General features: G+C 35.1%; 7 protein-coding genes across 7 annotated transcripts; all 7 read left to right on the top strand.

The window, feature by feature from the left end:
• Window positions 1–382: 382 nt before the first annotated feature.
• Window positions 383–2,007, top strand: LOC117575844 (uncharacterized). Its single transcript, XM_052007829.1, has 3 exons — window positions 383–402; window positions 487–1,586; window positions 1,651–2,007. The coding sequence occupies exons 1-3, from the start codon at window positions 398–400 to the stop codon at window positions 1,815–1,817; spliced, it is 1,272 nt and encodes a 423-aa protein (XP_051863789.1). The 5' UTR covers window positions 383–397; the 3' UTR covers window positions 1,818–2,007.
• A 90-nt stretch (window positions 2,008–2,097) lies between these two features.
• On the top strand, window positions 2,098–3,953 carry LOC117575845 (uncharacterized). Its single transcript, XM_034260255.2, has 2 exons — window positions 2,098–3,255; window positions 3,319–3,953. Exons 1-2 carry the CDS (start codon window positions 2,199–2,201, stop codon window positions 3,501–3,503), a joined length of 1,242 nt encoding a protein of 413 aa, XP_034116146.1. The 5' UTR covers window positions 2,098–2,198; the 3' UTR covers window positions 3,504–3,953.
• Window positions 3,954–4,661: 708 nt separating this feature from the next.
• Window positions 4,662–6,268, top strand: LOC117576178 (uncharacterized). Its single transcript, XM_034260762.2, has 2 exons — window positions 4,662–5,859; window positions 5,927–6,268. The coding sequence occupies exons 1-2, from the start codon at window positions 4,803–4,805 to the stop codon at window positions 6,109–6,111; spliced, it is 1,242 nt and encodes a 413-aa protein (XP_034116653.1). The 5' UTR covers window positions 4,662–4,802; the 3' UTR covers window positions 6,112–6,268.
• Window positions 6,269–7,120: 852 nt separating this feature from the next.
• On the top strand, window positions 7,121–8,595 carry LOC117576081 (uncharacterized). The gene is made up of 2 exons (XM_034260628.2): window positions 7,121–8,210; window positions 8,273–8,595. The coding sequence occupies exons 1-2, from the start codon at window positions 7,154–7,156 to the stop codon at window positions 8,455–8,457; spliced, it is 1,242 nt and encodes a 413-aa protein (XP_034116519.1). The 5' UTR covers window positions 7,121–7,153; the 3' UTR covers window positions 8,458–8,595.
• A 1,286-nt stretch (window positions 8,596–9,881) lies between these two features.
• On the top strand, window positions 9,882–11,313 carry LOC117576156 (uncharacterized). The gene is made up of 2 exons (XM_034260729.2): window positions 9,882–10,971; window positions 11,037–11,313. Exons 1-2 carry the CDS (start codon window positions 9,915–9,917, stop codon window positions 11,210–11,212), a joined length of 1,233 nt encoding a protein of 410 aa, XP_034116620.1. The 5' UTR covers window positions 9,882–9,914; the 3' UTR covers window positions 11,213–11,313.
• A 968-nt stretch (window positions 11,314–12,281) lies between these two features.
• On the top strand, window positions 12,282–13,835 carry LOC117576136 (uncharacterized). Its single transcript, XM_052007831.1, has 2 exons — window positions 12,282–13,386; window positions 13,449–13,835. The coding sequence occupies exons 1-2, from the start codon at window positions 12,309–12,311 to the stop codon at window positions 13,634–13,636; spliced, it is 1,266 nt and encodes a 421-aa protein (XP_051863791.1). The 5' UTR covers window positions 12,282–12,308; the 3' UTR covers window positions 13,637–13,835.
• Window positions 13,836–14,180: 345 nt separating this feature from the next.
• On the top strand, window positions 14,181–16,605 carry LOC117574841 (zinc finger protein 501). The gene is made up of 2 exons (XM_034258837.2): window positions 14,181–14,415; window positions 14,474–16,605. Exons 1-2 carry the CDS (start codon window positions 14,281–14,283, stop codon window positions 15,518–15,520), a joined length of 1,182 nt encoding a protein of 393 aa, XP_034114728.1. The 5' UTR covers window positions 14,181–14,280; the 3' UTR covers window positions 15,521–16,605.
• Window positions 16,606–16,619: the final 14 nt, after the last annotated feature.

Here is a 16,619-nt window from a genome sequence, read left to right as displayed (position 1 = left end):
ACAAACTACCACTAAATAATACCTACTGATGAGATGCGGCAAAGTTTTGGTCACTATCAAAGCTTTAGCGTCAACAGTTCTCTCCAAATATGGTTGGACTTGTTATGATTTGTAAACAAAACAAAAATCTCTCTTGCTCTCCCTCTCTTTGGGCAACTTGCTATCTCTCTCAACTTGTCTTTCGTTGAGTTTTTGACAATTGAACTGGATTCTTTCCCTCTCTCAGTCTATCTACAAGACAACCTTATATGGATATGCGTAATGTTTGATAATTTGTTAAACTAAACACATTATACAAATAAAATCTTAATGTGTTACTGCGCTAGTCAGTGAAAGTATTCAATTGTTTTCACTGTCTAATATTAAGGCGCTCTCTCGCTCTCTGTAGTTATTAGTCATGTTGTGGGTTTTTCTGTATTTACTCTGAAAGCTCTCAAGCGACAAACACAGATATAAAATATAATTCGTTCAATGCATTTCTTTCAGTGAGTTCTCAAACATCCCGCGTTGCAAATATAAACGATTGTCGTTAACAATAATGTCATCCCAGTTTAATCCCGATGAACTGGAGGCTCTCGAATGGCTAAACACGGAATATTTTACGCAAATATTAATCAAGTATGAGAATGCGCCGGAGTTAATAATAAATAATCTTAAGTTGTCGCCGGCAAGTGCACAAGGCGATCACTATGCAAGTGTTATGTTTCGGGCTTTTGTGGAGTATACAACTTCCAATGGATCGTGTTCAAAATCTTTAATCCTCAAGACAATGCCCGAGCAAGGCGGCCGAAAAAAAGAAATGGTCGATGATTCACACATATTCCACACTGAAATTGCCATGTACACCGAGGTGTTACCCAAATTTGAGGCAATACTGCGAAGCGTAGGAGACATTACTAGTTTAAATGTGCCGTGCATTTATCATAGCTTGGAGCCAAGGCAAGTGATGGTGTTTGATGATTTGGTTCCTCAGGGTTATCAAGTGATACGTGACAGATCCGCCAACATAGAAGAGATTAATGCTGCACTCGAGAAATTGGCCAAGTGGCATGCAATTAGTCAAAAAATGATAACGGAAGAACCTCAATTATTCGATAACTTGCGGTATAATCTATCTACCCTTCCCAACTTTCTGAATCAAAGTTTTCTCACGAGCGCTCTACCAAACTTTATATACATGCTAAATGAGGTGGAAAGCTTACAAAAGTATAAAAAGCACTTTGAAGCGATGCGAGGCCACTTGATTCAACGATGGGCGGATTCTTTGGGAGAGTATCGCAAAAATCCTCAAAAGAATGCATATTATGTCCTATGTCATGGCGACTTTCACATAAGGAACTTAATGTTCAAGAATAACAGCTGCATGTTTATAGACTTTCAACTTTCCCATGTGGGGCCTTTGGTCAATGATTTCCTTTATGCAATGTACATGTTTTTTGGCCCTGATGAGCGTGGTAAGCTTCGTGATGAATTGATATCGCATTATTTAAAGACTTTTGCCGATACTTTACAAAAAATTGGTAGTGTGAAAAAGGGACCCAGTTTTCAAGAGTTCCTGAGTCAGCTGATTGATAATAAATACAATGGTAAGTGTGAGTGAAAAAGAAATAATATTTTAAATCTAAGCGATTTTATCAATTTTATTTCTAGAACTTATGCTTCTCACAACCTTTCTGCCTATTCAAATTGCATCGCGAAAGAACGCCATTGACCCGTTTCGTCGACGAACCAGCATGTATAAGGATAAGGATTATCAGGACGAGGTGGAATTTCATCTAGAGCGAATGCAAAAGATGGGATACTTTAATGGTGATTAAGTTGCCATTATTATGTAAGAACCGCGATTAAAAATATTGCGTGTATTTCTCTAAAAGGAAACTATTAAATTATTTACAAATAGTAGCTAACATATTGCATTTATTATATACCGATATTTAAGAACATGAATTATTTTAACAAGAAATAAGTATTTATAATATATTCGACATAATAAATTTAGTAAATATGCACAATTTAAAATGGCGCCAACACATTTCACAATTTTGGACAGATTTTCAACACTTAAGCTTACAAAAAATTATCAACTAAAAAGCTCAATAAAAAGCTCTCCACCTACATATAATCGTATATAAATTGGGACAGCAGTCTTGCAAGTTTTTAGTCTTTTTATAAACATTCAACGCAACACACGCACAAAAATGTCAGCTGATATTGATAACTATAATGCCGATGAGTTGGTACCACCTGAATGGCTAAATGAACAGTTCTTTAAAGACGTTCTAACGCATAATCATAATGATGCAAACGTAAAAGTGATTGACTTTAAAATATCTCCAGCAACAGCTAAAGGAGATCATTATGCGAGTATTATGTTTCGAGCAGAGATTGAGTATTCAATAGGTGATGAGAAGCTTTCAAAACCAATCATCATCAAAACAATGCCCGAGCAAGAAGGTCACAAGAAAGACTTTCTTGGCGACGCGAAATTCTTTCCAACTGAAATTGCAATGTACACAGAAGTGTTACCAAAATTGGAAGCAATTCTACGCGAGGCTGGCGACGAGACAAGTTTATGTGCCAAGTGCATATATCATACGCTTGAACCGCGCCAGGTGATGGTCTTCGAAGATCTGGTGCCTCAGGGTTACTCGGTTGTGCGCAAGAGAGTAGCTAACTTGGAGGAGATCAAAGCTGCCATTGCAAAGCTGGCCAAATGGCATGCAGTTAGTTTCAAGTTGCTCAAGGAAGATCCTACAATGTTCGATAAAATGAAGTATGATTTGACTGAAGTTCCCAACTACCTCGAACAGGATTTCATGAAGACTAGCCTACCAAACCTAATCAAGTCACTTGGAAAGAATGATAAGTTAAAAGGTTATCTCAAATATCTGGAGCCATTAACAGAGACTCTTTTGAGCCGCTGGGTTGAAATCATACGTGAATACAGAGAGAATCGCCAAGAAGATGCTTACTATGTTTTATGTCACGGCGATTTCCATCTAAAGAATATGATGTTTAAGGGAACCGAATGCATGCTCTTGGACTTCCAAATATCCTATGTAGGATCTATGACAAATGATTTATTGTACGCCATGTATTTATTCTATGGCCCCGAAGAGCGTCGAGATAGATATGACGAGCTTATTTATTTTTACTTCACTAATTTAACAAACACTTTAAAAACTATTGGCTATCAAGGAAAGTTGCCAAGCTTAGTTGAGTTTCGAAAGCAATTATTCGAAAGGAGACATCATGGTAAATTTAAAATTGCAGATCAAGTTGTCTAAATTCAATCTTATTAATAATTTCTTTTCACAGAAATTTTTTTGATGTCAATATTCTTGCCTGGATTCAATTGCATGAGAAAAGGCCAAGATCCTGGAGAGTTAATGACGGACCCTACAAAATTGGCTCAAATGTTTGATGATAAAGACTTTCATGAAGAGTTGGAATATCTGCTACCTCGTATGCTTCATTTAGGCTATTTTGAGCAGCTTGAATGAATGTATTACTCTTATCTTTATCTATAATATAATACAAGCGTTCAAAGTCAATAAAAATATTGGGACGTAGTTTCATTTCTGTGATTATGCTTTGACATATGGCAATAATAATTATTAAATGGTTTGAACAACCAACTATTATCTTGACATACACTCTGCAAACTTAAAGTTCATGACCGATAATGCTACTTTTTATAATTGTTGATACTTAATATATTTTTGGTTAGAGCTTTAAGTAACCAAATATTAATACAATACGTAAATAGTAGTATAGTGGTAAATAATGACATAAGCAATCTTACGAAGCTCTAAACCTTCAATAATTCTGCGAGGAATAGATTATATATATGTACATATATTATTATCATCAGACAAAACAAGTAAGAAAGCTACAGTCAAGTGTGCTCGACTATGAGATATCCGCTTCCCATTGCGGTATAATACCGAAATATTTTCCTTTTACTCAAAATGGGTAGTGTGTATCTCACAGTCCAGCACCCTCGATTATAGCTTACTTACTTGTTATTTAGGTATGTGGTTTAAAATTGTGTTTCTTAAGCGTACTTTTAGGTTGACTAGATTATGCTGTATACTTTCAGGGTTTTAAAATCTTCAGTTAAATAGTTTGCCTACTAAATACAGGGTCTGCTAAGATTATAACACTACTAGAAAATGTAAATGGAAATTGTTTTTATGAATAATACTTTGAACATCCAAATGTATGTAATTGTTTGTTTGTCTGATAATTGTTATCAAAATGTTGGAGTACCTATCTATTTGTTTACCTGATAATTCTTATCAAAATATTACAAAACTTATCAATTCCAAGATGTAACTAAAGATGTAAAAAATAATCAAATGGAATTGCTTCCGTGATTAATATACGTATGTATATATAATATATATTATTTTTAAATACTCTTATTTTTACTTTTTGTTTTAATAAATTTACAATGCAAACAACATTAACAATCTCGACAAATTGTATGTACATTCATTATATTTGCTTAATATTCATATGGTGTGTTACTATCAACTATGTGTTTAGCACATTAATTGCATTTTTCCATAAAGTGGCAAGCTGAGTCCTATAATATATTTAGCATATCAGACACATTTTTCTTACCTTCTAGTTACAGATTAATCCAGAAGTTTCTAAAAGCAAATGTGAATTTCATCTAAGACTGAAATTAAAAGCTTTAAAATTCTAGATAAGATTCAAGATGAAATAAATATGCAGTTTCAGGAGATACACAATTAGTTATTTGTTGAGTTTAGCCCCGGTAACTGGCACCTATAATGTCGTCAACTAATGATAATTTTAATGCTGATGAGTTAAATCCACCCGCGTGGATGAACGAACAATTCTTCAAGGATATTCTAACTCAATATTCTAATGATCCTGATGTAAAAGTGCTTGATTATAAAATATCGCCAGCAACCGCGAAAGGAGATCATTATGCAAGTATTATGTTCCGAGCAAATGTTGATTACTCAACACAGGAGAAAACTCTTTCAAAGTCTTTGATTATTAAGACTATGCCCGAAGAGGAAGGACATAAAAAAGACTTTTTGGATGACACGCACGTTTTTCCTACGGAGATCGCCATGTATACAGAAATATTGCCCAGGTTCGAAGAGATACTGTCTGAAGCAGGTGATGAGACTACTTTTTGTGCACGCTGTATTTATCACAGTTTGGAACCGCATCAAGTGATGGTTTTAGAAGACCTCGTTCCCCACAACTATGAAGTAATACGTAACCGGCCAGCAACAATAGAAGAAATAAAATCTGGAATGGGACAACTGGCAAAATGGCAGGCAGTTAGTTTTAAGCTCCTAAAGGACCAAACAGGATTGCTCGATAAAATGCAGTACGATCTAACAACGATGCCAAATTTCTTGGACGAAGATATTATGACAACTGGATTTCCGATGTTCTTGGAAGCACTGAAAAGTGTAGAAAGTTTAAAAAAATACATCAAGTATTTTGAGCCCATTAAAGATATTATAATTCCGCGCTGGGTGAAAATAATACGTGAATACAGAGAGAATCGTCAAGAAGATGCTTACTACGTTCTATGCCATGGAGACTTCCATTTAAAAAATATGATGTTCAGGGGAACGGACTGTATGCTGCTCGACTTTCAGTTGTCCTACGTAGGATCTATAACAAACGATGTGCTCTATGCGGTATACATGATCTTAAGTGCTGAGGATCGCCGAGATAAGCTTGATGAACTTATCTACAACTATTTCATAACATTTGCAAATACACTAGAAAAGATTGGTTATCAAGGAAAGAAGCCTAGTTTGGTAGAATTTCGAAAGCAGATATTTGACAGAAAATATACTGGTGTGTTAGCTACATTAATAATTTGCAATGATTGCTTCAGTACTAACTTTGATTATTTATTTCGCAGAAATCTTTTTGATAAGCACATTTTTACCAATATTTAATCATGTGCGGAATGGAGAGCCTCTGGCCGACTTGATGGAAAACGAAGAGTTACGCCGTAAGTTATATCACACCAAGGAATATCTTGGCGATTTGGAGCATCTGTTGTCTCGTATGCTTCACTTGGGATATTTTGAACAATTAGAATGAATTCATTAAATATGGTATATTTAAGCGAATGGAGCTTGGAAAGAAATTCTGTGAATTTATAAGAAGGAAGGTGTATTTTTAAGTGATATTAAAAGAGCTGTAACTTTCATGCAATTGATACAACAATTAAATAATATTCAAAAAATAAATCATGCAATTGATACAACAATTAAATAATATTCAAAAAATAAAACATTCTTTTAATAAGTAGGGTTAATTGAATTGTTCAAATGCATGCAACAGGTAAAAGGAGGAATATTCAATCATATTGCTTTTCCTTGCTTGCTGACAAATAAGAAAATATTTAATTATAGATAGAGTCTTATCGATCAGATAAGACCATACAAATGATATTGTTAAAGATAAATAATTTCAATTTGAAGTTTTAGGGTATTTCGTAGTCGATATTATACTTGATTTTTGTGTCTAATGCATTGCATGATACAATTTTTAAGTGATGCCACGGTTTTAAGTACTACCAAAAGTGGCGTTCTTTAATTTGAATAACCAGTATGACCAAGAGGATTGCTGAAGCTTTGAAGGCTTTGTAAAAATGTATTGTACTATTTGTTTAATTATTTTTATAAAATAATAATCCTAAATGGGGATAATACGGTGCAATAATTCAAGCGGGTAAAACAAATTATGTAAGTTGTTTCTAAAATGTAATATTTTCAGCTAAGAAAGTTAATTATGAAAAAATTTTATTTTTTAAAATATTTAAATGTTACTTCAAAGTTAGTTTCTTATAAATATTCACATTGAATAAAACGTTTCAAAAGACATTGTCAAATTCATATATGCAAGGGTATACAAATCTAGATTGTATACTATCAATTACTATCAACACTTCAAGATTCATTCAAAAGCTTTCGATTACTATCATTTCGCATTGCACACAAGTACGAAATTAATATAAGCATTGTTGGTATGCTAAAGATAAAGAGTGATAGCAAATAGAATAAATACAGAGCGTCGCAAGACTCGCTGTTAGTTATTTTCTGAATTCGCGACCGGCAACACACGAAGAATATCTACAAAAATGACGCCAAACATTAACAATTATAATACAGATGAGCTGGAAGCTCCCGCTTGGTTGAATGATCAATTCTTTAAGGATGTTTTAGTTCATCATCATAACGATCCTAATGTGAAAGTGATTGAATTTAACACATCACCAGCAACTGCTAAAGGAGACCACTATGCAAGTGTCATGTTTCGGACTAAAGTTGATTACTCACTGCAAAACAAAACACTTTCTAAGTCCTTGATAATTAAGACCATGCCCGAAATAGAAGGACATAAAAAGGAATTTTTAGGTGATTCGCACATTTTCCCCACAGAGATCGCTATGTACACTGAAATACTACCAAAGTTCGAGGAAATACTATCTGAAGCAGGTGATAAGATTACGTTTTGTGCCCGTTGCATTTATCACAGTCTGGAACCGCGTCAAGTGATGATTTTCGAAGATCTGGTTCTCCAAAACTATGAAGTAATACGTAAAAGACCAGCAAGCTTAGATGAAATCAAAACTGCTCTGGGAAAACTGGCTAAATGGCAGGCAGTTAGCTTTAAGTTGTTGAAGGACAAATCAGGACTGTTCGATAAGTTGCAGTATGATCTCACAACATTGCCAAATTTCCTGGAACAAGATATATTAAAATCTGGGTTTTCGACATTCTTGGAAGCACTGGACAGTGTGGAAAGTTTAAAAAAATACCGAAAGTACTTTGAACCCATAAAAGATGTTATGATTGAACGATGGACTAATATAATACGTGAATACAGAGAGAATCGTCAAGAAGATGCTTACTATGTTCTCTGTCATGGAGACTTCCATGTAAAAAATATGATGTTCAGGGGAACCGACTGCATGTTGCTCGACTTTCAGATGTCGTACGTAGGATCTATAACAAATGACGTGCTCTATGCGGTCTACATGCTCTTTAATCCTGAGGATCGTCGGGATAACTATGATGAACTTATCTACCACTATTTTACAACATTCGCAAATACATTAGAAAAGATTGGTTATCAGGGAAAGAAGCCTAGTTTGGTTGAATTTCGGAAGCAGTTATTTGACAGAAAATATTCCGGTACGTTGGTTATATGAATTACCCATTTCTCAGATACTAACTCTTTGCATTTTGTTTCGCAGAAATATTTTTGATGAGTACATTTCTGCCAATCTTTAATCATATGCGTAACGGACAGGATCCAGCAGAATTCATGGAAAATACTGAGAAATGTCGTGAGTTATATCACAGCAAGGAGTATCTTGACGATTTGAAGCATCTTTTGCCTCGTATGCTTCATTTGGGATACTTCGAACAGTTACAATAAATACTTGGATAAAATATATAAAAAGTTACTCCATCTTGTTACACAACTTTTAAAGGTCATAACTTAAGACTTTTCACATTTTAGTAGAAGATAATCTTCTAGGAATATTTATAATAAAATTGTGTGGATTGATAAAAAATTGTATTTTACTTAAATAAAAATAATCCCAAGATAAATGTTGGAAATTAAAATCCAAGAATGTCGATTGTTGCATCGCTTAAGCTTTTCTTCCTGTTTACGGTAATAGAAAGATATATTATTTTGGATTCTAGTATACAGAGGCTGATCCATGTTTGCGGTTGTTTCTGATAGCGCTCAGTAGGATTACTTTTCTATTTGCTATTATGATGAAATTATTGAAGCCACACATACATTTATAGAGACATGCTTTCTATACCCGTCAATGATAGGATAGAAGGGTATTATAATAACTTTGTGCGTATAGAAACTTTATTTATCCTGTAAAAGGGGACAACTCCGACCCCGTAAAGTATATATTATATAATATCAGCATCAATGCCAAGAAAATGTCTGGATGTCCGCCACGCCAATTTCGATATATAAAATATAGCTTTTGGTATATTTAAGTATTTTTTCGTTACAACGGGAACCGGGTATTTCACAGTCGAGCATAGTTGACTGGAGCTTTCTTACTCTAATATTAAATAATACAATCAAGTATTGTAGTTTTTCTACCTTTGGAATTAGCAACAAAAAATTTATTTACAATCAGGTTCAAAGATTGAGACGACTGTTCCCGCATAATTATTCTCTAGGATATATGTATGTATGTGTGTATGTATACATGTTATATATTTGTGTGTTAATTAATTGGTATCTCGCGGCTAGACTTTAGGTAATGTGGTTTGATAATTATTTTGCAAGTGGTTCAAGCATTTTGTTTAGTTGTCAGCATGATCAACATTAATTGGTAAAGCTTTAGCAACTTTCGTATTTAAAAAGCTTTTGGTACACTTGTTTGGTTAGTTAAATTAAATGAATACTATAAAAGCACATACCCCACTTCGATATCTTCTTTACAGTGTAAGAATACGTATAGATAAAGTTCATTAACCTCACAAATAAAGAAAAAATTATATTGTTAAGTTCAATATTGTTAAATTTAATAATAGTATTCAAATATTTTGCTATTGGCAATACTTTCTTATAAGCAAAAGTATTTTAGAATTATGTTTTCAATTAGCCCCATATACTCTATGATAGAGTATAAGAATACAAGTTCACATGTACGCACGACGTACTATCACTCTTAAAAGATCATTTCAAAAGCTTTCGATAACTATCGTTGCGAATTTCACGATCTAAAAGTTTGAAAAGTATTGCTTATAAAGCTTAATACAAACCTTCAAATCTTGTATAAAAACACAGTGAAGCAAGAGTCGCAATCAGTTGTTTCTGAATTTCAAGCAGTCAGCACAAGAGAGACATATTTTAAAATGACGCCAAACATTGACAATTATAATGCGGATGAGCTTGAAGCTCCCGCTTGGTTGAATGATCAATTCTTCAGAGATGTTTTAGTTAAGCACCTTAACGATGCTAATGTGAAAGTGATTGACTTCAAAACATCTCCAGCCACTGCTAAAGGAGATCATTATGCGAGTGTCATGTTCCGGGGGCTTGTCGAATATTCAACAGATGAGGGAACATTTTCCAAGTCGTTGATTATTAAGACAATGCCCGAAGAGGAAGGCCATAAAAAGGAGTTTTTGGGTGATTCGCACATTTTCCCTACTGAGATCACCATGTACACGAAAGTATTGCCCAAGTTCGAAGAGATACTAGCTGAAGCAGGTGATAAGACAACGTTTTGCGCCAAGTGCATCTATCACTCTGAAGAGCCGCGTCAAGTGATGGTCTTTGAAGATTTGGTTCCACAAAAATATGATGTGGTTCGTAAAAGACCCGCTACCATAGATGAGATTAAATCCGCAGTGGGAAAACTGGCAAAATGGCAAGCAGTTAGTTATAAGCTGCTACAAGAAAAATCTGACTTGTTTGATACATTACAATATGATTTGACAACAATGCCAAATATTTTGGAGCAAGAAGTTATTACAAAAGGATTCCCAACGTTCTTGGAAACCCTGCAGAGCGTTGACAGCTTAAGACAGTATGTCAAGTACTTCGAACCGTTGAAAGAAAAATTAATTCAACGCTGGGTAGAAGCTCTTCGTGAATATCGTGTGAACCGAAAAGACGATTCATACTACGTTTTGTGCCATGGAGATTTCCATATAAAGAATATGATGTTCAAGGGAACCGACTGCATGCTGCTCGACTTTCAGATGTCCTACGTGGGAGCTTTGACAAACGATGTGCTCTATTCGATTTACATGCTCCTTGGTCCCGAGGAGCGTCGAGAGAAACGTGATGAATTTATCTACTATTTTTTTACGACTTTCACAAATACCCTTGTAAAAATTGGATACCAGGGAAAGAAGCCCAGCTTGGTTGAATTCCGTAGACAGTTACATGAAAAAAAATATATTGGTATGTTAATAAAAATGACAGAAGTTATTCAAATACTAATTTTGTTTATTATTGCCCCGCCACAGATATCTTTTTGATGAGTTCATTTTTGCCAACCTTCAATCATATGCGCAAAGGAAACGATCCAGCAGATTTTCTGGAAGATGCTGAGAAACGTCGTGCATTATTTGCCGAAAAGGACTTCCAAGACGAATTGGAATATCTGATCCCTCGTATGGTGCATGTGGGATATTTCGAGTAGTTAAGACAGAATATTTAAAAATAAAAAGTACGAGTAATAAGAGTATAAGATTTATATTCGAGAATTTGGTGGAAGAAAACGCTTTTTAATAATGACGAGTTAATTGCTTTTTGATTTGTTTTTAATCAGCTATATAATTACCATTCATAACAATGTTTGCACACCGATTCTGTTTGGCTCGTGCCCAACTAGCTACACACGATGATTTTGCATTAAATTTTTGCTGAACAAGCTGCTGTTATCAAGACCCATTCAAGTTTTTACTGAGCCATGGAACTAAATAAAATTATAAACAAATTTGTAAAGCTTTTCTAAGCTTTTATAATCGCACTGCTTGGGACCAGACGCTGCCAAGATACGCTTAATCAATTTGTCTCTTGGTTAATATAAACAAACAAATTAAATATGTGTGTTAACAAGTGTATGTTTACGGTTGTTGAGGTAGCTAGGGGGCAAAGTACTTATAATCCGATTCACTTGAATAGGTTCACTTCGAAAGCTTTTTCGCTTCAGCGGTCTATAATATAATTATATTATCGTACTATAGGTACGAATTTGGTTTAACTAAATACTCCGAAACCTTTGAAAACTATATTAGTATGTATTTAGTATACCAATAGAAATTTAAATAAAATAAAATATATAGTAAATACAAAATTTATTTTTCTTGCTAATTTTAAAACTAAATAAAATAAATTGTGTATTTGAATATACACATACTATGTACATATGTATACATAATATGAAATATAAGTATTCAGTTGATTGCGTCCATATAAGTTTTGACTGATCTGATTATAAAATAAAATAGGAATATTACTATTTACTTATTCATAAAATGATGCGGAAATACATATTTCTTGATTACGTATGTATTATGTATACTTATACAATATCTGACTGATCTGAATGTAATCATGACTTTTTGAACTTTTTGATGATAAAGCACAAATCTGGATATACAATATCTCGGTTATTTAGATTAGCTATAAAGATAAGCTTTTATAAAACAGAAAACTAGCGTATATAAGAGGTCTTTCCTCTGCTATGCAATTGAGTTGCGTCTTACAGCTGAAAGCGGTCAAATTAAATAAAAATGCCGCCAAACAGTGAATCCTACAACTTAGATGAGTTGGAAGCACCCAGCTGGCTGGATGCAGAATATGTAAAAGAGATATTGAGTAGCCATGAGAACGATGAGAATGTCGAAGTAATCGCTTTAAAGATAACACCCGCTAGCGGCAAAGGAGATCATTATGCAAGTGTTATGTTCAGAGCAACGGTCGAGTATAAGACGTCAAAGGGAAATTTCAACAAGTCGCTGATTATCAAGACTATGCCCGAAAAAGATGGTCACAAAAAGGATATGCTGGATGAATCTCACATCTTCGATACGGAGATTAAAATGTACACAGAGTTACTACCCAGGTTCGAGGAGATCTTGCGAGATGCTGGGGATGAGACCTCGTTATACGTGCCCTGTATTTATCACAGCTTAAAGCCACGGCAGGTAATGGTCTTTGAGGATCTTTTGCCTCAGGGTTACGTTGTGGTCCGTGATCGCCAGCCAACAATAGAGGAGGTCCACAGTGCCTTTACAAAACTAGCAAAGTGGCATGCTGTTAGTTACAAACTGAACAAAGAGGAACCCGGCTTGTTGGAGAAATGCAAGCACAGCCTGATGGAACTTCCAAAGATTACAGAGGAACCCCTGTTCTCAACAGGCATGGACTTTTTCCTGCAGATGTTGGACTCTCAGCCGGATCTGAGAGTTTATAAGCCATATTTTGAAAAAATACGTCCCACTTACTTGCAGCATTGCGTAAACACTTTCCGAGAGTATCGAGTGAATCCTCAAGAGGACGCATACTATGTTTTGTGCCATGGCGACTTTCATTTGAGGAATATGATGTTTAAACATAATAAAACTACGGGACAATTGGAGGACTGTATGCTTCTCGACTTTCAGATGTGCAATGTGGGTCCCATGGCCAATGACATTCTTTATGCCATCTATAGTTTGTTGTCTCCGGAGCAAAGACAAAACAATCGCGATGAGCTTGTCTACTTTTATTATTCAAAGTTTATCGAAACATTGAATAAAATCAATTATGATGGCGAAATCCCCACTCTGGTGAAGTTTCGTGAGCAGCTTTTGCGGCACAAATATTTGGGTAAAAAAAAACTTTGAAAAATGTTTCTATTCCATTGATTAATTTTTGCTCTTTTCCCTTAGATTTCTTTTTGTTCACATCTTTTTTGCCTCTCTTTGTTGCACTTCATAATGGCGACTTTGCACTGTCTGATATGATTGAGGACAAAGAGCTGAGATCTACTTTTTATAATTATAAAGAATATTTGGCGGAAGTTCGACACAACTTACCACGTTATTTACATCTGGGATACTTTGACGATTTGGAGTAATAAACAATTGAAGTCATTTGTCATTGCTTATTTTGCACACACTCACGCACAGACTACAAATGTAACGGTTAATGCATTAATCATGCTTACATTATTAGAAGCTCATTAATTATGGTTGATTTTAAAGCACTAAAATTATCCCGAATTGTACAACTACACTTAGTTTTTTGCAATTAAAAGATATTAATCTTTTACTTTATTTTATCCATTTGTTTCCCCCGGGTAACTATTACAATGTCGCATAGTAACTTTTTTCAAAACCATCGATGTGGTATCGATAAAAACATCGATGTTTCGCCAGCTCTTTTAAGGTGACCATTTTTGCTTTTGCACTTTCTAATACTTAATTTACGAATATCAAATAAAGCATTGCTGGACAAATGTAAATAAACTTATTAAAGTTTTCTTATTGAATGCATCAAAATATGTTTTTTATTTATCTAATTATTGTATTAGTTACAAAAATAAATAGAAGTTGAAAATTGTAAATATTTTCAATAATCCGCCAACCATTGTGACCTTTCTTGTTATCGATAACAACTCAGCAATCAGCTGTTGCCCATAACGTGTAGTACAAACAGCATTCCCGCATTTTGTAAGCGATGCAAATTTGAAACTAATTATTAATAAATAAATAATGGAATATGGCTCAAGAGCAAAGTGACTTACTGTGCCGCGTGTGCCTAAAGCAAGATGAGCTCATGGTTGATGTCTATGAGCATGTGGAGGAACAGCAAACCGATTTATGCACCCTACTTGAACGTTGTGGCGACATTAAAGTGAGTTCTCAGATTGTTTATATTGCATTTCGTATATTTATTTTATATATTTTAATAGGTTGACAAGACGGACGCGTTTCCTAAGTATTTGTGCCAAGAGTGTACAAAGGAGCTGCTAATCGCAGCCAAGTTTCGTGACAAATGCGCTGCAACGGAACAATTGCTGCGCCACAGTGAAGCAGAAGCTTCTTGCAGCATTGATGCGACAAGTGATTTGATTGACAAGGAGTCGGTAAAGCATAATTCTGAGGATGAAATGGATGATATCATAGAATATGATCCAAGTCAGCATGTGGAGCTATATGAAGAGTGCGAAACCCACGCGAAAGAACAGAAATTGCCTGCAACAGTGCAGCAAACAATTGCTGTTGCCATTTTTAACTGTGATGACTGCGGTGCAGTCTTTCAACAGGCTGCAACGCTGCAACGCCACTTAGATAAAGCACATCCTACCGTCGAAACCAGCAGTTGTCTGCATTGCGAACACAGTTTTACCCAGAGCATAAATCTGCTGCGCCATAGCTGCAATGTCATAAGTAACGGATCGCCTCAAGTGACCCATCATCGTTGTATCTACTGTGGCAAGAGCCTGCAATCTGCTGCCAGCCTGGCTATGCACATACGTCTCCATAATGGAGAGCGACCCTTTGCCTGTGATGTTTGCCCAAAGACCTTTAAAACAAATGGAGCGCTTGTCAGTCATCAGAAACGGCATCTCAAACTGGTGGAATACAAGTGTGAATACTGTGGCAAGGGTTTCGTCGAGTCCAGCAATCTGCGGCGCCACATCATTGCGCTGCACACATCCGAACGTCCACACACCTGCACCCTCTGCCAGCGCAGTTTCTCGCGCGTCTATCTGCTGGAGCTACACATGCGCACGCACACTGGAGAACGTCCTTATGCCTGCAGTCATTGCGATCGCAGCTTTGCTCAGTTGAGTGTGTTGCGCACCCATGAACGCATTCATACAGGGGAACGACGACATCGTTGCGCTCTTTGTCAGAAAACCTTTAGCCGCTTAATGCAGTTGAAAAAGCACGAGCTGAAGCCGTGTATTGTGGACTCCGAGGTGACGATACGTGGCGATGAGGAAGCCTCTTAGTTTGTAGTATAGTAAATTATCGCCAAAAACATCTTCTGTTAATGCTTGAACGAGTAAGTGCCTTCTGTACATTTTTTAGTTTATTTGCCCCTTCATTAGTTGCCTGCTGGCAAAGCTCTCTATTATTACGTTCTGCGATACTTTCATAGAACTAATTTGAATAGTTCGAATTATTGGCTATTGATAAGGCCTTCTTTAATTTATATGTTTGGCACTTACGAAACCTTTTTTAAAAACAATTGCAGTACAAATTCAATAATTGTAATTTCTACGACAATTAAACCTCTTAATTAACATAATTTTTAACTATGCATTAACTGCTCTGAAATCTTTTTTTCTGTACCAACCAATCACTGAACGAATTTACGTTTATAAGCTATAGATATGTCTCACTCGCAATTCTTGTAGATACTTCTTCCAATTGCAGTTTGAGTAGATGTCCGTAAAGCATTCTATTTATAACACATTTTCATCGACATTCAATGGTCAGCACAATCCTTTTCTGAATAATAACCATACTTACTTCATTCTCTTCCCTCCATTTCAAAACTTATTGACTTCGAGAATTGTACCTTTTACTATTCTTGTTGTGAATCCTTATTAAATATGTATATGCCTGCTGACATAGCGTAATCCAAATTTTTCTCTGCTTAGTTGAACTCTTGCCAAGTTTTTTAGTTAGCATTAATTTTAGATAGAATTAATTAAATTCAAGTTCGACACCTTCCATAGGTTTTGCCCAGGATTTGTGGCCAATAAGAAGATAAAAACAAAATAAATATTTTTCTGGTTTTTATTGCATGCACATAAAGGATTAGTTATGTTGTTTTGTTCCTTTTAGTTTTTTTTGGGGGTTTAATTAGCCTACAAGTTACAACAGATTATGGTAATTACATAAATGCCTGTAAAGTGCCATACACCTGGCTGCATCAATAAGTTATTTGTATTATTATAATGCAAACTTCCCATATACATATATATATATTCTATTTGATTTCATCATGAATTTTTCTTGTTGACAAAAATTACATATACTTAACATGCACTTTCTTTAATATTTTTTTTTTTTACGTTTAGGGCACAAAATTGTTATTTGATT

This window comes from Drosophila albomicans, chromosome 2R (genome assembly GCF_009650485.2).
Source record: "Drosophila albomicans strain 15112-1751.03 chromosome 2R, ASM965048v2, whole genome shotgun sequence".
NCBI classification, from domain to species: domain Eukaryota; kingdom Metazoa; phylum Arthropoda; class Insecta; order Diptera; family Drosophilidae; genus Drosophila; species Drosophila albomicans.
Note: the sequence above shows the minus strand (reverse complement) of the source record. Positions and strands in the feature narration are given on the sequence as shown.